The 24,691-nt window shown below is 41.8% G+C and overlaps 1 protein-coding gene across 2 annotated transcripts in view; it reads right to left on the bottom strand.

The window, feature by feature from the left end:
- Nucleotides 1-716: 716 nt before the first annotated feature.
- Nucleotides 717-24,691, bottom strand: part of LATS2 (large tumor suppressor kinase 2) — a 49,544-nt gene continuing 25,569 nt past the window's right edge. The window contains exons 2-8 of one of the 2 annotated variants that reach the window (XM_074144916.1): nucleotides 13,426-13,558; nucleotides 9,255-9,559; nucleotides 8,022-9,224; nucleotides 4,674-5,256; nucleotides 3,896-4,078; nucleotides 2,468-2,574; nucleotides 717-1,757 (exon numbers count right to left, since the gene is read on the bottom strand). In XM_074144916.1, the coding sequence (XP_074001017.1) occupies nucleotides 1,263-1,757; nucleotides 2,468-2,574; nucleotides 3,896-4,078; nucleotides 4,674-5,256; nucleotides 8,022-9,224; nucleotides 9,255-9,559; nucleotides 13,426-13,558 (3,009 nt within the window). In that variant the 3' untranslated portion in view covers nucleotides 717-1,262. Of the gene's footprint in view, nucleotides 1,758-2,467; nucleotides 2,575-3,895; nucleotides 4,079-4,673; nucleotides 5,257-8,021; nucleotides 9,560-13,425; nucleotides 13,559-24,691 lie in introns of both variants that reach the window. The other variant, XM_074144908.1, reaches the window with a different exon arrangement.

The raw sequence follows: 24,691 nt of genomic DNA, 5'->3' as shown, positions 1-24,691 counted from the left end.
CAGCCTCATCGCACTTCGGATCTCGATGTGTTACGGGAGCACGGCTTCAGACATTCTGTTTTGAAGACGTTGAGCTACAAACGTTAGTAGTGGTGCTCTGCATTACTGCTCGTATTAAACAACGGTCACTGTACTACATGCTACGTCAATAAGCCCCATGTAGACTGTTGCCACAAATCAGCTTTATAATAACGGTCTCGCTATCGATCCTTTGGGGGGAAACGTGTGTGCCGATACATGTTTACTAAAATGATCTATTACATCAGACCACAAAATCACTATTCAGTTATAACCTTTGCAACCTGTTTTACAAAATTAATATTGGATACAATCATAAGAGGAAACCACCCACACAATACATTATCAACACACGGTTTAAAATGGTCTAATTTTAGACCCTTAGTAAAAATGGATCCACAGGACCTGCCTGTGAATGGCAAGAAAAGGCCGTTTCAAATAGAAAAACACTGCTCATGCAACATTCTTCACACACTAGACAATGAAATCACACCCAAATTGTCACTTGCTCACACTTTCTATTACACTCCAATAAGCAGAAGGAAATAAAGCAGCTTTAAGGTTATGTCACAATTTTGAAATGTGGAAAATACATATAATAAACAAAAATCACGGTGCGAATACAATGGCATCAGTAAATTTAGAAAATTAGAAAGCAGGTTTTTTTTTTTTTTCTTTTTTCTTCTTTTTTCTTTCTTACATTATTGCACAGAGACCTTTCATCACATGTTCTTCAGCTTTATGCATCTTCCTAAATGTGAAATAAGTGCTATGGATAAAATAAAAACGTAGAAAAGAAGAACAGCAGCATGATTTGTCAAAGTTAATCCCTATAATTTAGTAGGAAAAAAACCCCTGCTATAAACAAAATATAAGTGCTCTTTATTCATTTAAAAAATAACGCTGACAGTTGCAGAAGTCTGTAAATGTTAATTTGAGTAGGGGGACGCTGACCTCAAATAAAAATAGGCCTAGAAATGACAGACTGCTGGCCTTGCAGATTTTGGTGAAGACCAGGATTTCAAGTGTAATTATCACCAAAGTTATTTACAGTAAAACTGACCTGAACTTTCAAGAGTGCCATTTTCAGGACCTGGCCCTGCAAGCTCCTGACTCCCCAGGACGACTCCAGCTGCAGCTGAAGTTACACCTGAACAAGCACTGCAGGATCACCTCCTAAAGGATCAGTTAAAGGCCCTACTGGATTTGAGATTAGTCTTATCTGGAGTACTCTATACAATAATTTACACATATACAGGCTGACAAGCTCCAGTCTGATCCACCACACCTTTGTCTTCTGCATCAGATTTCTCAGACTGGCCAACTTCCATTCCAGAAGGTTTGGGATACCTGAACGGATACCCGTTGTCATCGAAGAACCTTCGGAAAGTAAACTCGTAAAAAGCATGTTCTGTGTGTTTGCTATTGGAAGAGGCTAGGGGATCCCATGTCCTGGTGCTGTCACCACTAGCATCGTTCCAAGGACCTTCTTCTTCAACTGGATCAAAATTTGAAGTGTCCATTGGATGGCTGATCTTTGGAACATAGGGAGCTGGCTGCCTACGGATATCGGTAGAGAAGTCCATAGACTGAAAGAAAGAGTGGGCCTTAATATCATCTGCTCCATTTCTTCCAAGCCTGTCCTCAGCAGCGCAGCAGAGCTTTGTGATGAGATCAGTTGCCTCAGGGCTTAGCTTGATCTGCGAGGGAATGTGCAGTGTGCTTTCCCAATTTATCACCTGGAGGGAAGAAAGGTATTGAACAACTTCTGATCTCGGAAACCAAATCTTTCTGGTTGTCAACTGTATGGAAGTACACACATAATTAGTCAATTCACAGTCTGTAGAGTAATTTTAGAGGTTCAAGAACCCAGTGATTAGATTACATCGGCTGTTAATAGTTACTTTAATCCATCAAGAAACATTGTCAGATAGCAGATAAAAGGAGCAATTCCATTTAAAAAAAAAAAAGGCAAGTTCCTTCCTGAATGCTCCCGTAGTCCCATTTGAGAACATATTCAGTTTACACATGACTTCACAAATGACTTCAAGGAATTACTTCGTTTCATCTCCAAAATATAAACTAGGAAGAGTGGCATGAGATGCATCCTTTCTAATAAAGAACTACTCACTGGTTGACTTTGAAACACTTACATTGCCAGCTGCAATTATCACTGGTATATCAGCTTACTCAAATCTGATAGGCACTCTAAGAAATTTAGATGGATGAACTTGTGCTGGGAAGACTCATAAAACTATATAACTATCTATGCAGTTGGACAAGGCAGTTCTAGTCTGATATTCAGTATCTTCATTGATTGGGAAGAGCTTTTGTAATCACTGCTCCTTTCTCTAGTAAAACAAGAGGGGATAGGTCTGTGCACGGAGGAGAAGGGAAGGGAAAAGGTTAAAATTTTGCTACCATAGATTGAAATTTTGCTTCAACTTACCTTCAGTTGAGTTTCTGTGGGCGTAGGAGCCAGAAAAGGAGGCTGTCCCACTAACATCTCAAAGAGGATCACACCAACACTCCACCAGTCACAGAGCTGAGTGTATCCTGAAAGGCAAGTCAATAGGTTGTCCTCCACCAACCAAGGAGAATGTGTATAGAGCTACTTGCAATTAAGTATCAAAACATAGGCAGAAATCTGTGCTGTTTCTCAGACAAACAATTTATGACCTAAAACCAAAGGACTCCCAATCCACCTTCATCATAAAGTCATTTCTGCTTGCTGACCTGAATTCTACTGCTGTCAGTAAAGATCTAATCCTGTTGTCTAGGAATCTTTCTGGGTAAATTTAATTCTCAACAAAAGTGAGTGGTGAAATCACATAATTAGAAAGAATGAATTTTTTTTTCATGCTCTGTCCCACAACTACATCACCACACAGCACAACTGGACCTGAAAGAATAACAAGAAGCTTTAGTGACTGATGTCCCACCTAGGTTCAGCAGAGGTGAAACCATGAGTTTGAAAAGCTGCTGAAAGACACAGCCTGGCTCTAGAGACAGAAAAAGAACACAGATGACTTTCTGAGCAAGTTCCAAGCAGAGGAATAATTTCATAACTTAATTTCTGTGAGAAGACAAATATGCTTGAGATCTCCGAAAAAGGAATGGAGGATTTAAACACTTATTTCAATGGAGATTTGTGTCATCAGATGTTGTAGGGTCCAATGTGAAATCTCTCAACTTGAAAAAGATCAGGCTTGGGGTCTGTCTTGTAGACAACTTTGAACATCTAAACTCCCTACTACAGTGACCGCATCTGTTCTGCATGGATATCCACCAAGGACAGCCACCATAGATAGCCACTGTCTAAATTCCTAAAGCTAAGCTTTTAAATGCAGGGTGTCCAGTATAAACTGTGGAAGACTTTTTGTTGGGTTTCCCCAAGATCTGGCTGAGAATCTGGAGGACATTTCTACAAGTTTACATCATCCATATTTAAGTGTCCTGTCTGAATCAGTGATTCAGAACCATCAGCTGGTTACTCACTGGTCTATGTAAACTTGCTAGCGGTCATAGTTATACTCCATGAGTACAGATGATCTGCTTTATACTAGAAAAGTATCACTGCCAACATCCTCTGACACATTCATTAGCAGTCTCATTCAAAGGCCTCAGAATATAGATATACACAGACACACAAAGTATGACCACCATCAACGTCAGCAGTGGGATGCTAAACAGTGGAGCATGTAGAGAAATCTGTTCTTAATATGAACTATGTGTTTCTGGCCTCCAGAATAACAATCTTCCAAAGCAGCAAGCTTATTTAAGGCAAAAAAAAACAACCCCAAGCCCCCAGACAAACAAAAACCTATTTCAAAGCATCAATGTTCACTTAAAAAGGAGAAAAATAAAGGTTATGTACCTTTACGAAGCAGGACTTCAGGAGCAATATAATTAGGGGTTCCAACTAATGAGTGGGCTAGACATCTCTGATGCTGCTTCTTAGCTCTTTGTTCCAATGTCTTCAGCCTATCTCCACATCTACAATTGGACACATCATCCCAAAGATCACTGGGCTCCATGCTGTCTTGTCTGATATGGCTCCCTTTCAAGTGGGAGAGAAAGTTTACATTCATGGTCATAAAACACAACACAAAAAGAGAAAAGTATTTATCTAGATCTAGTTGTGCCATCTTCTACTCTCACTGAAGAACAGCATTTAAACTTTAAATCCAAGGCATTTCCTTCTTCCCTCACCTTCACAACTGGTTTTCCATAACCAGCAAAGGAAGTATGCTCCCATACGGGAGACACAGAACAACAGAGTACACTTAGATTAGCTGTACCAATTGTTTATGACCTTTTTGTCAACAGACACCAACCCTCCTCAATGACACACACAGGAGGTGCATGGACTACTTTAAATCTGTGATTAAGTGTTTCATAAGTATAAACTGAAAAACTGCTGCTACTGCAATGGTCAGCGAGATTACTGACAGGGATTTAAACACTACTGGAAACAAAGGACTGGAAGCAAACTAATTGAATCAGTTAGAAGGAGATGGACACATCATATTATCATTATCATCGACTCTCTGTCAATGTACACACCTCTGTTTTCTGAGCTGGCATTTCTGCCAAGCTGTTTGTTTCAAAATAAATAATGCAATACCATCACAAATAAAGCCTAAGAACACTACCTTTCTGATAGTATTTTGAATTGTGAGTCCACCTGAATCCAGTACACAGTCCAAAGTCAGTCAGTTTGATATGTCCATCAAGGTCTATCAGAATGTTGTCAGGCTTGATGTCTCGATGAATAAATCCCATTTTGTGCACACTCTCTATAGCCAAAGTGAGCTCTGCAATATAAAATCTAGCCAGACGCTCTGGAAAGACCTCCATTCGAATCAGTAGGCTCATCATATCCCCACCAGGGATGTAGTCCATCACAAAGTACAAGTTCTCTTTATCTTGGAAGGAATAATAGAGTTTAACCACCCACTCATTGTCTGCCTCAGCAAGTATGTCCCTCTCTGCTTTGACATGAGCCACCTGGTTCCTGTTTAGCACATCTTTCTTTCGCAGAGTCTTCATGGCATACAGGGCATGGGTGTCCACTTTGCAGGCCAGGCATACTTCTCCAAATGCACCGATACCCAGAGTCTTGATTTTCACAAACATAGATTTGTCCATTTTGGCCCTTTTAAGCCTGTTGTAGTTGGATTCCTTCTGGTAGAGAATTTTCCTCATTTGTTCCTGTTCTGCTTCACAAAGGCCAGCCTTTACAAAAGAAAGCAAACCACAAGAGCTAGTACTGTTACATTCATAGCAAGAGAATAATAAACTAGCATTCCCAAGACGCATTTCTCAGAAAAATTAACCAAGAACCAGAAAAGATATATTCACGAGAAATATACTGTCCCGTCTGCCTGTTGAGGTATTTCTGAAATACCAGCAAATTCACTGTGCCCTAACTTGTTCCCCGGATTTGCCGTATCTCAGCTTGGTCTGCCTTTCTGATTTGCCTGAATGAAGAGGCACGGGGCAATACTGTCAGAGAGGGGAATACAACATAACAAACCTGATCAGGGAATTTAGTGCACTTTGCCACTGCACACCAGTATATGTATGCGCACTGCAGTACACCTTAATGTAAACTGAAACCTAAACCTAGATGTCACAGTCCACTTTGTTCATGAATGGTTCTCCAGGGCAACTCACATTAACAGTTCCAACCTTGAGTGCTGTTTAACTGTCGGTTTTTGAGTTGTAATTAAGCAGCTAGTTTTGACCTACACACTCCCAAGTGCCTCAGGAACCACCTTCTTTAGAAACTGTTTTTCTTCTCTGCCATATACAGCCTCTGCTCTCAAAGTCTGTAGATGATCTGACCATCTGTTCTATAAACTTCTCCCTTTTCCCTCCCAAAATACGTGCATATAACCCTCAGCTCTGGCCTCCCCCCAGCCACTGCAGCCCAGATCCTGGTGCTATTTCCCCTCTGCACATAAGCTGTAAAAAAGCTGGCTTGTCCGCCTCCTGTCCCCAGAGAGCCTCCAAGTAACTGCAAGTAACATTTCACATGGCTGTGGGGAGAGACCTCCTGAGAAAGGGAGCAGCAGCAGTATCCAACCAGACTTTCCTCACCCTTCAAAACAGAGCCTGTACACTGCCAACTCCACTAACATCAGTGCTTGTTCCTCTCCTAAGAGCCACAGGTGGCCTCCACCAGCAGAAACCCATGGGCTGATCCCCAGGATCCTCTGACAACTCATCCTCTGCAGCACACCCTTTTCTTTCTGCCTAGCCCATTTCCAGAATCCTGAATTAATTGGCATCAACTGAAGCTCTCTGAAAGGAAGATTAGTGCCTGGTGGGAAGCGGTAATGGGGAGGAGGGTAAAGGGAGCTGAAGCTGACTGATTAGCAGGCTAGACACCCAAGCACACACCCACAGGGCCACTGATTAGATTGATTTAATTTTACATCTGTAGTCTTTGTCTTTAAAGTAGAATGTGGGCAGCCACACTATGCAGTGAGATCCCCATGGTATAAAAATGAAATCTGGATGAATAAAGGATGGAGGAGGTCTGCAGAAACTTGCAGAACAGGTAGGATGAATTTTCAGACTGAAGGCATCGGCCAAATCAAAACAAGTAATACAGTTTTTAAAATGTAAGGCAAGTACATCAATCCATAATAAAGGAAGTGTTTATTGTTTTAAGGGAAAATAATTAGTGTGTTGTGTTCATGGTTAATTCAAGAATAATGTGATATTAAGATAGCCAAAATCTTCTCAGTTCATAGCATATTATTCCAGCCAGCGATGAGGTTGCTAGGGGAAGGAGTTGTTTTTGTTTATAGCTGAATTATCTCTGAGTTATGAAGTGAGGGAAAGCTGACGAGTCAAAAAAGAAGAACTAACGCAATTAGCTGTCTTACTTCTCTAGAGATCATTCCCTGTCTCAGTCTCAGGAAAATATTCACTAAATCCAAGCAATACAACACAATCTGTACTTGCAGTGAGGACAAAATATTAACTGTCACTAAAATGCCAACCCTTCAAGAGATTTCAGAAGCGTTTTAGTTTAATTTTAACCTCAACAAACAAACTGCTGAGTTTTCTGGAGCAATGTAAGCATCAAATTAACTGACTCCAGAAATTGACTGTGCTAGGGAAGATCGGGTAGTTAATTATTATCCATTATGTGTTAATAATAGCTTTCATTAGAGTTTATCCTTAAATACAAAAGTAGACTAGTCATATTCTAGTCATGCCTGAGAAAAAAACCCAACTCTTCCACATTTAAGAATTAAAAACAAAACTGCCAGAGCAACCATCAGAACTTGGCAGCTTTGTTTTAAGCAGCGCTATCAGTGAATCAGCTTAGGTTTGAGAGCTACAATTAGGCATGAAAAGCCCTCTCAGTCAAAAAGTGCACCTACCTGAGACCTGCTTCTATAACAAGTTCCAGCAAGCGTCCCAAGATCAGCTCAAGCTGTCCGAGACGTGATTACTTGTACGATACTATTACTTACATGTGTTCAACAGATAACTTCCAGTCAAAGACTATATATTCATCTGAAAATATGGCACAGTGAATACGTTGCCAAGTTGAACCATGGCTTTGGTGAATGAGTGACTATCATGGAACAGGGAGGAAGAACTGGAGCAAAAAGAAAACCTTTGATTTCAGAGTTTTGCAAAAGCTGCCAAAATATTGCCAAGGTTATCTCAGCCTTAAACCTGGCTTCTGAGATCTTGCCTAAGCAAACCTAATACTTTCCTACTATGGGGGGGGGTGTGTGTGTGTGCTTCATTTTACTTTTCTGGTATGAAGATGTATTATTTCACATCTCGGGTTTTTCAAACAGCCTCCCAGACCTGCATCCAGGCTTCTAACTAAAAATAGCCTGGTATCGGGAGGTGTTGGATAACTACTACTTCCAGTGGAGTGTGCCTTTATACATTTTTTGACTGATTAAAAATAGTAATAATCAACTTAACCCCATTAGCTTTTATTATAACAAAACAAGGAGAATTACTTTAGCCATTTCTTGCTCCAGTTGTAATCTTCTGTTAATTTTCTGCTGGTAGGTCTTTATGACATTTTCTACATGTTGCTCCATGTAGAACTTGAAGGCAAAAGGTGAATAGCTCTTTATTCGTGATTCTCGCTTTTCCTCATCTTTGCCATTTTTTCGCACAGGCACCGGAGACGTCTGAATCTGCTTTTTATCCTTGCTTGGTTTTTCAGCTTTAGTGTTCTTGCTGCTTTTGTCATTTCGCTCACTGTTCTCCTCAGCCTTATTGCACGTTGAACTGGGGACTACACGGAGGGTCTGCTCTACACCCATGCATAAGCAGTTGATATCAAACTGCTCAGAGCTACCAGGAAGTAACAAATGCTTGGGATACGGTGGTGGTGGACACCGCAGTTCCTGGTTACCATAATCCACATCTAGTTGATAGGCGTTAGCTGCTCCAACAGGTGGCACATGCTGCTCAATGATCTCCAAGCCATCCACAGATGGTGCCTGGGCCGGTAACCATCCAGGATGGGAAGGTCCCACTGCAGTCTGAGGCTCAGGTCTCATCACTCGCATGCTCTTCACTGGCTGGAGAATATGAGCAGATGTGACTGCTGTGATCGTATTTGGAGACGTAATTGAAGGATCGGGTTTTCCTGAAGGAACCTGTCTTATAGACACTGTCACTTGTGGCTGTTGCTGGTGGTTGTTAAAAGAGTTTGTTCTGCTCGGCACTGTGGCATCGGGTCTGAAGGATACATGTTGCCGTGGAGATGTTTCTATTCCTGGATTTTGTAAAGAATCTCGGCGTGACGGTGTTGCTGCTTGCCACTGCTGAACTTGAGGATTATTCATGTCATAGAGGTCCATGTTTAGGCTATTTCTAGATGGAGTTAATAGATTTTGTGGTGGGCTGTCTGAAAAATCATTAGCAAAGGCTGGACCTCTGGATATCACATGCATTTGATGAGAAGAAGGACTTGTCTGTTTGTGATGAGAATGTGATATATACAGGCTTGCCGGTGCCTGCTGAAATGCATGACCAGAATTATTCTGAACAACTGCCCCTTTATTTGGGAGATTGGTGTATCCTCCCTCCTGCTGCATCTTGTTTTGGAAGGATGGACTCCGCTGAACACCATACCCCATAGGTTCCCCCTGCACCATCATGTGCTGCCTACTGTAATGCTGGCTGTTGGAGCCATGGGATGCCTGCAGCTGCAAAGCTTGACTGCTGTGATTAGCCACTGGATAATTAATCACAGAAGACTCAATATTTGCAGGGTACGTTTTCTGCTGATGGCTTGTTGGTGTGCTGTGAGTGCCTACTCCAGAGGGTCGCTGTACAGGAGCATTCATAGCTGTAGATTGTGAAGTAGAGATTAAATAGTCCATGTATGGCCTTGGAACTTCAGTAAGCATATTTGCACCTTCGGCTCCAAAGCCTGTCCCTTCATAGGCTGCATTACTGATCTGATGGTAGGACGGAAAAGATTCGTTTGATCCTTCGAAGCTTGGCCTGCGGGCTACATTATTTGGCACAATACCCTTTCCTTTATAAAAAGAACACACAAGAATGTTAGGAAACAATTCAGGTGAACCAATTACTTTGCATTACTCATCCATCTATACATACAGACATATACACACACACACTGTGTAGGGAGTATGTGTTATAAAAACACCTTCCAAAATCTAAATTAAGCACTCTGAACATTTAAAGTTATAGGTGCCAAGTATTACTACTGATAACGAGCTACTGGCCCACAACATTGCTCATGCCAGGAATCATCAGGGAGTTCTACCAAATAATGAAAATAAAAGCACAAATTCCTTAACTATGAAATCATCAGATTACACTACAGCCTGTTTTTTTAAAGCTGGACCAGTATTACCAGTCATTACTCACTGACAGGAGGAAGCTACAGAGCAGGGGGTTAAGCACAGCACCAACGGGAGAAAAAAAGCTCCCAGAAGGACTGTCAATACAACTTAAAGTCAACATTACTATAAGCTACTAGGTCATCACACAGTCCACATCTTCGGCACAGTGAGCTCACTGCTCATGCTGGGGATCTGTTTACATCTCTCTGTTCCATCATCCCCTCAAAAATCCTTGCTTTCCTCTCGTTTATTTGCAACAAAGGCATCAGACAGTTTGTCCTGTATTCTTTCCAATGTGTCGGACACAGATTATCCCCTCATATTACTCATCTTCCATCTGTTTGGATGGCAAATCTTTCAGGGTGTCAATATGTCACTCTTAGCTTGAAGAATGTGCAAAGACAAGATAGTAGCATTCCTACACTGGAAGTGCCAATGGCACATTTCATCAGTTCTTTAATCTGAGGACAAACTGCAGGTGTATAAAGCACCAGCTATGCTAAAAAGACAAGGGGAGACTGTGTTGTTGCTATTTTTCTCTGTTCCCCTTCTGGTTCTTTAGCTTTCATAAAACACAGGACTTGGCCCATATATGCCTGAACAATTTTCTTTTAAAATCTTGACTTCACAAGGTCCACAAGAATAGTCGTATTGCGCTAACAGGCTTGGATGCTGGACTACAAGCTTTCCGAATTATTTGTATTGCAGCATGTCCCAGCTGGGCCAGATGCAGCACGCTTGAGCATAGCTGTTGACTCCTCACCTCCATATGCACAAGCCCTACTATACACAGACACACAAGGACGTACACGTCTCTGCATGACCTCTCCACACTGAAGAGACTGCCCCCAAACTAAATTACACTTTCATAAACAATGTACTGTTTTGAAATGGAATCAAGTTGGACAAATAATCAGTGTTCTTTAAAGTGAAATCTGTAATTGGCAGCTCTTTTTCCTATGATACCAGAAGGCCATGCTTACCAGGGTTGTACTTCTAAGAGCACTCCCTGATAGCTCATCTGTTAGGACACAGTGAGATGCAGCGATGAGGCTGTGGCATTCCAAACCATCCTAAGAAGTGGCTACTCTGGCCTAGAGGTGGGAGGCAGCCACAAAACCCATTTGTCATCTCTGTCAGTAGGATTCATGCTGAGCCTCCGGGGCAAACTGACTTTGTTTTCCCTATCAGAGGCCATGAGGGAAAGTAGCAGCAATAATTGTCCTCCTTTGGGACACATACTTCAGCTGTGCAAGGAATCTTACTGATGTCACAGAGAGATACGGTGTCCACCTCCTAGATTTGTATACCAGTAAGTCTGTTCTGGTCTGACAGATGAATATTTGGATTTGTGAAGATACCAAATGTGGTAGTTGGCAGATGATTTTTTTCCCCACACATTTCTAACATGGTAACTGTTATTACTATCTCCTTCCTGTGAAGGTTTTAGGTCAGACTGTATTCTTAAGATTAATCAGCTATACTCATGGGATCATCTGTTTTTATACATAGCTCTCTGTCCCACAGCAATATCTGTTAAGTTTTATTTGAGTCTTGCCAGTATGCTGAAACTCTTGTTAACTTTACTACTGAAGTTAAAGCAGGAGAAAAATGAGTAATTTGAAAATCTATTTCCTTATACCAATATATGGAATTCAAAATCAGAAGATTTAAATTCTCAAACTGCAAATGAAGAGTTCCCAAGTAGCATTACACGCTTCCTAATCAAATAGAGGACACCTATGCTACCCTAGCACCAACAATACCATACCAAACAAATCAGTATGATTTTGTGGCACCTCAGGCAGGCAAGCACTAATTGCATGATATTTAATTTTGCATTCTGTGTAGCCTAAAAGTAAAGGCGTATCTTCAGCTTGAAAGGTTAAGTATTCAAAGCAGCTGCATGCATTGGAATGTTAAGAAAGCAAAAACAAATGCAAATGAAAACTGAGTAATTAAAATCTTAGCCTGGAAAGACTTCGCAACCATTTCAGAGGAAATGTATGCTCTTTAGGACTGGGTGTGTTCTTTCTCTTTAAGGAATAAAGCCTTTATAATATAAAGCAAAACACAGTGCAGTAATTCTGTCAAAGTTATTTTACATTCTCCTTAAGGCTCAGTTGAGGCCAGATTTATGCATGTACTAGGACAGAGCTCTCCAAATATACTGACCAGTACTACTTTGTCTTGTCAGGTGGTGATCCTGAAGGGTAACATTCCAAGTATTTTCTTAGGGTTTTCCAGAAGCCTAAGACTTATAGAAAGGGCAGAACTATGCACCCTTTTCCATCATATTTGAAGCTCCATTCCTGAGAGTGACTACCTGGAAAATGAGATCCTTCTCCTTTTCCATCTTCCCTACATGTGGCTACACCCAGGGTTCCCCAGGAAAGAACTGGCTTTACTGAAGAAATCCTTCCTGTTGATGGTTTTCTTTGTAAACTGAATGGGCTTTCTCTTCCTCAGCTTTCCTCACCTCTGGACATGCCCTTCTATCAACTAACCCAAATTTAACACCCTTCCCAATCACACAGATTTTCAATTTGATCACGAGGCAAGGAGGAAGGTGCTGCTGAGGTGGCCAAGAAGATAAATTTTTCATGTGGAAATCACCTGCACACAGTAAACTCAACTTCTGACCACACTCAAGACGTCTGTACTACTGTAATCAGATTGATTGAATGGATTTGTTGGCTTCAAGTAGTCCAACATGGACAAGACCGTTTAAGCCTAAATGTTGCCACTGTCACAAAAGCAGTTCCTTATCCGACAAAAGAGGCCCCTGACAATAGCTCTCCAATCCGCTCCACCCTTTGTCCACTAACCCCTCAGCAGTGTGTAACTCTGTGTGATTACACAGGTTTAGCCAGTCAGAGGATGGTTACTTGTCTGCTTGGCCAATTTTTGAAACTGAAAGAAGATAAAAGTAACAAACTATCTAAACTAGATAAAACTACTAGATAAACTATTCTTCAGTGCTCTAAGTGCTAACACCTGAACGGAAACAACCCTTGCAAGGCCTTTTGTCAGCTGTGGTGTGATGTTTGCTGATGAGGCATATGCAGGGCCCAAATCCTCCCACTTGCTAATTTACATGGAACAGAACTGAAGTAGACTAGCAGGGATGAGAGGAAAAGTTTCTGTTATCTTGCCCAAGACACCTCTGCAGTGTACTTACAAGGATGTGAATATGAATGAATTTCTGGGAAGTAAGCTATCTCGCAACTCCACAGCGATTACTTCTATGCAAGCTTTTGCTTTGCGGTAAGCTTGAGATGATTTGCACTGAAGGATAAATAGCTTTGTGTTTAAGAAGGTGAACTATGCATATGCTCTTGCAAAGCAGGTAAGCTGTGTCCAGCTTAGTTGTGTCCAACTTCCAGCCCAGCTTACCTTGCAGGGCCATGTTCACATCACTGTCTCCTACAAAAGTACTATTGAATCTACTACTTCTTCCCAGCAACGACTCCACTTTAAAAAATAGCTTATTGCAAGAAAGAATAACACAATTTTTAAAAAAGTTCATGCTTACCCGGTGAGGTCTGCTTAATTACACGTACTATCTGTTCATTTCTAGGATCCAAGTAGCTCATCTTACTGATATACTCCAGAGCTGCTTCAATACTTCTGCTACCCGTCTGCTTCAGTGCTCGCACAGCCATCTCCTGTATAAAGCAAACAAGAATCGAATCACGTTGAGACAAAACCCAAGCACTGTACTGAAGGCTAGAAAGCAGCAACCTCTCTTACATTTATAGAAACATTTTATAATTCACACCAGATCACAGCTGCCTGAAGCCAAATGGACTCATATTTTGAAAACATTTGCATGCCATATGCAACTCAAAAATTAAAAGAAGAAAATAACAAAAAACACAACCTACCTAGACTCTGGCAATTAAAGAAGCATCAATTGAAATGTGTACTTTAAGATTCTTTAAACTTTGAATCAGGTCTGGGAAAGGCAGCACAGTTTGATATAGAATGAAACAGAATTAAATATTTAGCTTTTGGTATTTGAGAGCATGTCTCTTAGTCACACCTGAACACAGTAAAAGCTTTAAGCTTTCACAGATGCCACAAGAGGCTAATTAGGCAGGGGTTGATTTCTGCTGAGCAAATCCTGGCCCCACTAGAGTCAAGTGGGGAAGAAAGACTGCTGTTTTCAGCACAGCTGGGACATCATTCACTATCTGTTTGGAAAGTGACTAGGCACACTGAACTGCATTTCACATTGTCAGTCTTTTTAGCTGTATTTTATTGGGCACGCATCCATCACTGAGAAGTCAATGTGGGTGCCAGACATGCAACCCGAAAACTAAAACTGGGGCAAATATGAATACTTTAAACTATTCTAACACAACCACGGTTAGCGTCCCCGGCTCTACAGCCAGCAAGTCACACTCTCCTGCAGTTTGTTTATAGTTTTACTTATAGCTCCAGGTTATAGAATACCTTTCAACAATTATTCTAGCCTCTGGTTGCAAAGCAAAATTCACAAAAATTCACAAGGCTGCATGGTCCTTCCTGAAATTATGGACAAACAGAAATCTAGAGCTTTAACGTTGAATTCAACTCACTGAACTTCACCCATCAAAGAGTTAGATACTTAGTCAAAAATAGTTGCTGAGAACCTTTCTACGATTACTTCCAAAAGGCAATTCATAAAAAAGATATAACAGGCGATAAACTGACCATTGGTGACAGAAGATTAAAGGACTAATTTGAACTGGACTTCCAGCTCTTAGATAGCTAAAATTGAATGAAATGAATGTCACCATCGAGGACTTGCCTGCAAATGTCAGTATCCTATTATCTTGCCATTTCATTGCCATTTTTAGGGGAACTCTGTCATCACAACCTTCCCACTGAGCACTGAATCAGATGGAGTTTGTGCCTTCTTGTCTTGGCTTACCGACTGCAGATGTGATGGCTGTGTTGGCGCAAGTGCACCGCTCTCTCACAGGACAGTTCTGCGCAGCGGGCTAGCAGTCAGGTAGTCCCAACACAGACCCTCCTTTTCCGTACCACCCGGAGCAAAGAGCAACGTTGCTCAACGGAATTGCAACTACATGTAACGTACTCACTAATTGTTTACTTAGCAAGGGAGGATCATCTCAGATGACATTAATTCGCACTTAGCACAGAGCCACATGCTGGCACTTGGCATTTTGCTTCGCTTAGCTCAGTCCCCTCCTACTCCCCCCAAAATGGCAGCATTTTCTCCATTACTCAGAGGTTCTGCTCGGGGAATAGCTATAGCAAGTTTGAATATTTTTCGTACAATTTATGACTCATAATTCATAGAAAGGCAGTAGTTGGTTTCACATTTCCTATAGCTGAAATATTTCACTGGCATCAACACATTACTAAGTGCAATTTTAAATCAACAGAAAACTATTATGTATGAAGGAAAGAATTTCCCACAATGTTTTTTCCTCTCTTTATTTCTTCTTTCTTCTTCTGGATACATTTCTAAAGTATTAGCAAATTCGCACCCTAGTGCTCAGCATTCTCATCATCCAGGGACTCTGGGCTTTACAGCCCAGTTCCACAGGGCTGCTAACACACTCTGCCCATTTACACCAGCTGGGTCTAGCCTTAGATCACAAGTCTTAAAGTTTCCTAAATTAAATGTGCTCCATACACACATTTGGGCTGGCTTGGATCTTGGGTTTTTTTTGATTTTGTCTCCAATGAAGTACCAAGAGAATAAATGCTTGGTAAACAATTATCTTAATGATTAATAAAAAGTAGTTGAAGCCGCATGTTCTACCTTCAGCAGATATGTTAGGGGATTCATATTTAAACTTTAGCGGAAACAATGAGAGGAGTAAATTCCAATACATTTCACTGTGGACTGTACGATAACCTAAGAGGGCCAGCAAGAGCTTGGGACTGGCAGGTGTGTTGCTGGCAATCTTAGCCCCCAGTGCAGCAGCAGCCCTGTGCTCCAGCTCACCGTCTCTCATCTTTCGTTAGGCCAGCTCCCACCTGCCAAAGGGTTTCCTCATTACATACCCTGTTTGCTTAGCATTTACATTACTGCTTGAAAAAATGAAGTAATTTTTTTTGTGGTTCAAAAGAACACTAGTGAGTCCCCTGTACACCATCCCATAGCTTTGCCCCTTTCCCCGTAGCTATCATGGGACACAAACAGCCCCAGTTTCTGATGCTGGTTCACAAAAGCCTTGCATCATCTCCAAGCAAATGAAGAGCAACCAACAAAATAATAAATGCTCCACATACAAATGGAAAGAGTTTTTCTCAGAGGCAGATCACATATAATCATAATTCTCCACCCAGACACAAACCCCTCTGGGGGCACTCCTTGAAAGCAGAGGGCAACAAGAAGCTCCAGCACTGCTATAGCTGGCCTTTGGCCCCCTCTGCATTGTTTTTCCCATCACCGTCCTCCATGCCCACAGCTCTATCCTCTCTGGCAGCCACATGAAGAGGGCTCCACTCCAGCACTTTTTCATTAGCGATGGGGGACAAGCTGATGCATGGCTAAGGCTCACAGAGGGGGTGCTCTGTGCCTGAGGCTGCTGCTGGCTAATGAGCCATGGTGACCCTCTCCTTACTATATGCAATGCAGTGATGAGCTCTGCTGAGCGAGGGAGCGTGGCTGGGATGAGGCAGCAAAGGGCTAGCCTCCAGGAGCCGGCTGAAAGGGAAGCTGGCTCCCCACTGACAGCAGGGGCCAGAGCCTGGGCTGCATTTGCTGAAAATTGATATAAGGACTGTTTTGAAGGATGGGAAGAAGAGCAGAGGATGGATTAAACGGTGTCAGTAATTACACTTGTTGGAGAGCAGAGGCTTAAGTAATATGGGGGGTGTTTGTGAGAAGCAGCAGAATGGCTTAAGAAGGAGAGAAATCAATGTCAAAATCTTGCAAACTGACAGTAGAAGGGCTGAGGAAACAAGAGGACAGACACCGGGCAAGGATAAAAGTGCACAGCTACATTGACACAGATAGAGCTGCTGTCTTGATTTTATGCCACTCTAAGGTAAGTACATTTTAGAAAGAGGAGGGAAAAAAAGACCAGAAATGAGACATGATAAAAAAATCTGCTTGGAGCTGCATCCAACAACAAAACATTCAAGTAGGCACAGGATCAAATCCAGCTCCCACTGAGGTCAACAAAGATTTCCATTAACTGCAAGGTACACTGCATCAGGCCCTCCGCTTCAGAGCGTTTCCTTTTCACCAGGCCAAATGCTGTCAGCTGCAGTACGGGTTGAGAAACCTGGCCGCTGGCTGCGGTCTGCTTACCCCAGGGCCAGCTGTCAGGCTGCGAGGAGAAACACAAGCCACTGGCAGCGCACACATAAACCACAAGGGAACAGAGCGGTCCTGGCCCCAACTCATTCTTTGCATTCTGTGTATTCCCTTCGGAGGATTCAAACATCTCTCCGTGCAGGGCTTTTATGCACCTTTTTGCTTCCAGACATCACTAGCTGTTGGTGAAAAATAAACCAGAAAAAGTAATGGTGAAAAGCTGCAAGGGGAAAACGAGCTTTTACAATTAACTCTAATAATTTTGTAAGCAATGTTACAGCTGCAATATTAAAATGAGGTTTCAGTGGTCAGCTGTGGTTCTGGACAGATCTAATGGAAAACCCAAGTCAGGCCATGAACCACAAAGCAGACTGAGGCAACTCTGCAGAATCCCAGACTTGTGGGTTCACAGAGAAAAATGGAAAGAGGGGTGTTTTCCAGCTAGTTCCTACAGTGGGCTACCCAAACCCACGACCAGCTGCACCATCAACATGCTCTGTTATTTCCCCAGTCTCATGCTGGTAGAAGGCAGCCTTCCAAGAGATTTCACCATTTTGCTAGAAGGAAGGCCACCTTTGAGCTCAGATGCTCAACAGGGAAAATCCTTGTGTGATGGTAAACAGATATTTGGATGTGTGCATATACAGACTTCATATCACTCTGTGCTCTGTAGGCAATGTGAAAGGCTTTCCCCGTTTTACCCTCCCGCCTGGCTGTACTCCACCAGCATTGGCAGAGGTTTGCGTTCTTGCTGTACTACAGCGTTGTCCAGCAACATTTTTCATTCAGAAAGCTCCTAGTTGCCAAGATGTATTTATCATGCAAGTGAAGATTGCACAAGAGGTTACAATAAGCAAGACTTTTTCCCAAGAACATTGTGTCTGAAGGAGACAATAGGTCCTCCAAGATTTGGCAAGGGTAATTAATTGCTAACAATAACAAAAATTAATTACTTGCTTTCCATTCACAAAGAAGGATGGGCGACAGATGCAGGAAACAGATATGGTTCCCTGCGGAAGGGAAGAAACTAAAGCTCATGCCAGAAGAGATGATCCAGAATTGATTACAAACCTTTCTGCGATAGCCCACCATTGTAGGAATTTTCATTCATGACTTTAAACATGCAAATCCTAAGAAATTCAGGAAACAATGTGTACAATATGGTCTGTCAGGACTGCTGCAGCCCCACAGAACAGAGAACTTTATTTTGTAATATTCTCTATCTGTAATTATTCTCTAGTTGGACGCTTCATCCAGTTTTGTACTCTACTTCTGTTTTGCCTGTTTTCAGGTTGCGAACACCAGCGGTTTAACTTTGCCCACAAATTCCATGCCTAGCCATAAACCTGATCAAAACTGAACAGTGCTAATGATTCTCAGGATAGCATCTGAATTATGTTGCTAGAATTTTTTAATGTATCAAAAAAGCAGGAGGAAATGAGCACTAGCAGAAACCTTCTGAGTGCCCGCTTTTTGCTGCAGAATCACTTAAGTCCATTCATAAACCATGTAACCCATTCAGAAACTAATGGAGATCTACCCCATGGCTAGTTAAGAGTTTTCTGCCCCCACTGCTCCTGTTATTAAGCTCCTCCAAAGCTATACTGCTTTAGCGGTGATAAACCTCCCTCATTTTCAGCCTAAATTACATAGGGTCAGTTCATTCCCTCTGCCTTTAGTTTCAATTGACTTAACTGCAGCAGCTCTGCTGCATAAAGCAAGCCCCCTTCATCCTAAGGGATGCTTGCAGCTTGGCCTCCCGAGCTAAACAAACCACATTATTTTTGTTTTCTCTTGTAAAACAGGCTCTTCATTCTCTTTATGGCTGTAGTAGCCTATCTCTGTATCAAGAAAGATCAGACTGGGACATAGCTTTGGTAAGAGCTGCACACACCTTCTTGACAACACACGAACAGTGGTGGAGAAGTTATCCTTGTGGTAAAGTTGTTCCTTTTCTTTGTTGATTTCAGCAGAGGAAGTTTGAGTTTGGGGCTTTAATCCTGGCTTTTAGTCCTTGCTTGCAGCATTTCTACCCTTGGTGCTCCTGAAGTTATTTTCAGTTCTGGTAGCACTCCAGCCCTTAAGGTCATCCATTATTTTGGTCAGATGCTCCAGCCCTGCTTTGCACTGACTGTGCATTCCCACTTTACATTGTCAGAGTGCTTCCTTTCTTTTTTTACTTATTAATGGAAAAAGTATGCAGGAGGGACACCCTGTAGTATATAAAGTTGAGGGAGACAGAAAACCAATATGGATAGGTAATGAAAGACTCACTAAGTTCAATTGCATCAACATATGAAAAAAATAACTGAACTGTAAATTAGGAATAGGGAATTACAGGTAAGGAATAACTTTAACCAGATGGTTTTTATATAACATTTCCAAGGGATATTTGAAGAACTACAAAGGGAGTATGCCTAAAAGATAGAGGGAGGATTTTGGAAATGATACAATGCTCTGGTAAATATCCTATCAGAAGAAAAAAACCCCACAAAACTAACATGACATTTGCTGCTACGCCACCAAACATTCTGCTTGCTTTCAAACTCTTGTAGTCTTGATTTAGACAGTCACCTAAAGAATGCAGGCATCTTTACTATTCTGTGTTTGTGCAGCATCCAGTACAATGGGGTCCTGATATTGATGGGTCCTGATATTGATGTGTTTATGGTAGTATGACAACTTATTGTTAAAGTAAGGTAATTAAGTCCAGCCCAATATACTCAACTTGGAGTAGTAGGCAAAAAGATGTTGCAGTGTTAAAGTATCAACTCTCCTGGGTCCCAGGATAAAAACCCTCATATCACAACCACCACAAACTGATGCTGAAATAAGATTACCGTAGTTCTCCAAGCCACAGGACATGGCACACTTCCTGTAGCTATGGAAGGAATGAGGCAAAATTGAAAACAAAGTAACTAGAGATTGAGAAGCATCTTCTAATGATCAAGATCATAGCTGTTCAAAATATTTCCAGTATCTTTTCAGATTTAAAATAGCTCTGGATGATTAAAAAGCAAAACAAAAGGGTTATCAAACATTGGAACAGGCTGCCCATGGATGTGGTGGAATCGCCACCCCTGGAGATACTCAAAGGACAGGTAGATGTGGTGCTGAAGGATGTGGTTTAGTGATGGTTTTGGCAGTGTTAGGTTGAAGGTTGGACTCAATCTTAAAGGTTCCTTCCAACCTAAACGATTCCATAATTCTAAATGAACCAGACAAATGAAACCAACATTTGGAATTTATCACATCAGTTTTTGTATTTTACTAGCGCTACAGCTAATACAAATCCTTTCACAAGTATCACAAAAAACTCAAAATAAAAGGGCCATCATCACACTTCTGTATTGTTTTTTCCCAGCTGCTTTTCCTTAAGGTCATGACTGATCAAAGCTATTTAAGTTCTTCCAAGAGGAAAAAAAAATACTCTATACAAACTTAGCAGCAGGGTACTTCTAAAGAACAACTACCGTAACACCTTCACCAACTTGGAAAGTGCAAGAGGGGAAAAAAACAGAGCTGAGAACAGTAACTGGAAATATGACATACCTCCTTAGCAGGTGTCTCAAAAGGCACCAGTTACGTCAAAACACTTTTAATACTATGCCATTTATATCAAATAGCAGCATATAATTTTGGGGGTTTTTTTTGTTTTGTTTTTTGTTTTTTTAAATTCTTTTAACTGAATTCGTATAGCACATTCCCCCACCGCAGCTCCTTGTAAGACACACTGTGTTTGGCCATGGGTGTTTCACAGAAGACGCCTGACATTTTACGCTACAGTCCCTGTGTTCCACGAGTTGCTCAAATACGGCTCTTTGCATGAAAAGGAGAGATACAAACGTCAGACTATAAGCCAATCTAAGGTCCCAAAGTTAAGACATTTGGAAATAAACCAAGCATGGCTGCTTAACATATTTCCAAACAAATGCTTGTAAAATGAAGGGATTATTTATAACAAGGCATCTCCAGACAAAGAGTGCGTATGTAAACACTTGAAGAAGCTCTGATGAACTATTCAAGATATGTAATCTGTTTAAAGAAAAAACATACATGCACTGCAATGTCAATATTCAAATCCAAGTAGAACATTCAATCAGACAACTCCTGTTATGTCCCAGAGAGTATGTGTGTGTACATACAGACGTGCATGCAGGTATTGTATAATGCGTACATATCTGTGTATGCAATTTTCTTGAAATTAATCTAATTTCAAGTAAGCCTGTGAGTCCTTTTAAAGTCGTGTATTAAAAAAGACACGACACCTTCTTTCATGAAGAAATAAGGCTCTTATTTGTGTCACCAGTCAGACAACACAAGTAATTTCATTATATATGTTTATATATACATTTATCATAGCATGTCTGGAAGCATGTCAAGTACTCTGGAAAGAATCTGGGAAGGGGAAGGCCTGCAGGAAGCTGGAAGAGGTCCTGCCCCAGGCAACAAACCTGCACTCTGCATGAAGCTCTAGCGTCATGAAAGAACAATTTACAAACAGGCAAGGAAAGAGAGGCCGTGGCATTAACAACAATAAGAGAAAGGGAGGGAAACTAATGAAAAGCCATCATGAATACCACTTTTTCTTTCCCCCCTTCTCCCAAGTAGGCTGGGAAGCAGGACACAGGCATGAGATGAAGGGGAGCAGGGTGCAGAGAGCCCCATCAGGAAGGCAGCTTAATGGATAGACCTGAGGAACAGTGACAGAGAGTGTGTTCTCCCTGTCCCCCACAGCCTTGGAAAAAGGACATCAGTGGCTGAAGAGCTGGTGGTAGAAGCCTATTTTCCCTAGATGTTTGGTGAAGAGAGTGACACTGTAAGCAATCAAGATACACGGTGACTTGCTGCCTACCTCAGAGGCTCTAACGCCCCTTTCAGCAGGCACACACTCTTTTCCCCAAGTTTTGAAGGAGCACAGGCTCCTGATTTAGCAATCAAATTTGGCCAACAGCAACAGGCAGCAGTAATATCTGAGTACAGAGTCCCCATTCTGGAAAACACACACTTTGCTTCAGATCCCACAACAGAACAGAGGTGTAAGGAGTGAGGACACAGCACCCAGTTTTAACACACGTAGTACCCCAGAACTATCTATATACCAAAATTCACAGGCCAGGTTTGCATTAATGGTAAAATAAAGGAGAGGGGAAAGTGTGTATTTGTACATCTTCACTCCTTAAGGTATCTCCCTGCTGCACAAAATCCTTTCTACTGTGAGGGCACCTAAAGCCTTCTGCAGTGCACTGGGCTCTACACAAACACACAGGAAGAATCCTATTCTGAAAAGGATTTCTAATTTAAAACAGAACAAACAACTGTATATACAGCCATAACTGTTCCTCATTAAAGTCTGCTCATTTAGAGTTCAGTCTAACCAAACGACCCATGGTGGGTACATCAACAGATAGGAAGTTGTACAAATCTCTCCTAACCTTTCCTCAGCACTGGAGCAGAAGAAACTCAAACCAGGAGCACTACTATGTGCTAACTCAGAAATCTTATGTTGAGGCCAAATCATCTTAGGTAAACAGCATTTATAAATTACTGCATTGGTAGGTTTATGTTACAGAGCAGCATGGAAGAGCTTTGCTTACTTCATGCATATGTGAATGCACACGCACACACATTCGAGTGTGTACACAGCTCCTTTCCGAAGGTGCTCTTTCACTTCCCTGAATCTCCTCACTTTGATTACAGGAATAGGGAACTTCCCACCCTCTGGACATGGGCTGTAGCAGGTTCAGCCTCAGCTCCAGTTCACTCCTGTCCCTCCTGACTGGCAGCCACTGTGGTGACCTGTACCTGTCACACAGTGCCTCAGCCTTGCATTAACCAGTGAGGCTTATGAGTCTCTCCTGTCAATCCAAGGCAAGCCACGGCACGATCAATAATATTTGTAATATTACGAAGGTAACATAACATCCTACAACAGCTTTTGAACTCTGAAGGAAACAGAGGGCAATTAGAAAACAACCTCAAGTATAAGAAATGAGTTGTCACAAACCAAGAAGCATCATCATCTTCCTGTAATGTTCACTGACAGCCCCTTCCAGATTCCAGTTGACATTTTTTCAGTAACTAGAGGTGTTACTGAACGCACCATCCCCTTTTCATACCAAGCCCAACACTGAGTGAGCTCGGATGCTTACAACTGTAACTCAAAGAACAAGAGTCTCCCATCTGGTACTCCAAATCAAATCCTCTCTACACAGCAGAGAAGTCCAAGCCAGTGGAGAGCCTGTTACCAAGCCTCTATATCTTGATTCAAGTTGCTAAAGTCTTGAATGCAACACCTCCCATCTCCCTTTCTTCTACTTCCTTTATCCTAACAGTAAAGCAGTCAAGTTGATAACAAATCCTTTCAGCAGCAGCACTGAGTAGCAGCGTTTGCTAAAGCTATTAGTAGCCAACACCAAGTGTTGCAGCCTTTATATATAGGAGGAAGACACACACAGGGTGAGAATCTTCAAATACTCTGTCACCATTTGGTTTGAAACCTTCCTCTGGATTGGTATGATTTACATCCAGAAAGCAATAATGAATCCAGAAACTCAATTTCAAGACACGAAGAACAGGACGCGTTGTCCTATCACTTTTTCGTAAGATATATTGAAATCCTCAGGAGAGGAGAGGTGCTGTGCACTTCACCAAGGCAATCGGATAGTCTGTCCACCCAAGAGAACGCACAGACTTCAGCTAGACTAACTCCTCCTTACTCCACTTTTGCCCTTGTCTCTTTCAGCCTAATGAAACATGCATATTTGGCCAACGGTGCTGACATTAATGCCAATGTAAGTGTTAAAGGCCAATTTGAGAATATTAATAAACACTACAGCACCCCGCAAAGAAGCAATACAAGTTCCTGGGGAAAAAAAAATCTTAGCAAGTTGCCTTCAGGAATTTATTGGTTCCACCAAAATCTCACAAACTCTCAACACGCAAAGAACAAGGTAAAGAGCCGTGCACTGAAGGCATCTTTGAAGTTGAGGTAGAATTGGATCCAACCTTGAGGGAAAGGTGCACCACAATGCAGAACATCACTGTTATTGTAAGAAAGGCACTCCAGTATAGCTAGCTTCATTTCCAGTTGTGTACCAGGATCCTCATGCATGAAATCCAGTCATGAATAAAAAATGCATCTGCTACTCTCTACTGCTGGGGTCCAAGTAAGCGTCCCTATACTCAAGACATGCAATCTTAAAAAACAAAAACAAAAAACAACCTACTCTTGACATAAAGCATCTTAAATTACTGAATATATTAAGATGGCAGTTCCAGCAATAGCGACACCTTGCTGTGCAAGGACCAGCTGCCATTTAAAAAGCACTATATAAACTCTTTTAAGTGTTCTTTCTCTCAGGTGGGATGTTTTGTGGTCTTAGTATTTTACACGTATTAGTAACCAGGGTACATCTGCTGCAAGAGCAGCAGGCCATCCCTGATCTCCTCCAAACGCGCTCTGCACATACTGAGCTGTCAGAATGATAGCACGACTCCTTCCTATTAGTGCCCA

The sequence above is a fragment of the Numenius arquata genome, chromosome 1 (assembly GCF_964106895.1).
Source record: "Numenius arquata chromosome 1, bNumArq3.hap1.1, whole genome shotgun sequence".
Lineage (NCBI taxonomy): Eukaryota > Metazoa > Chordata > Aves > Charadriiformes > Scolopacidae > Numenius > Numenius arquata.
This window is presented reverse-complemented; position numbering and strand designations above follow the sequence as displayed.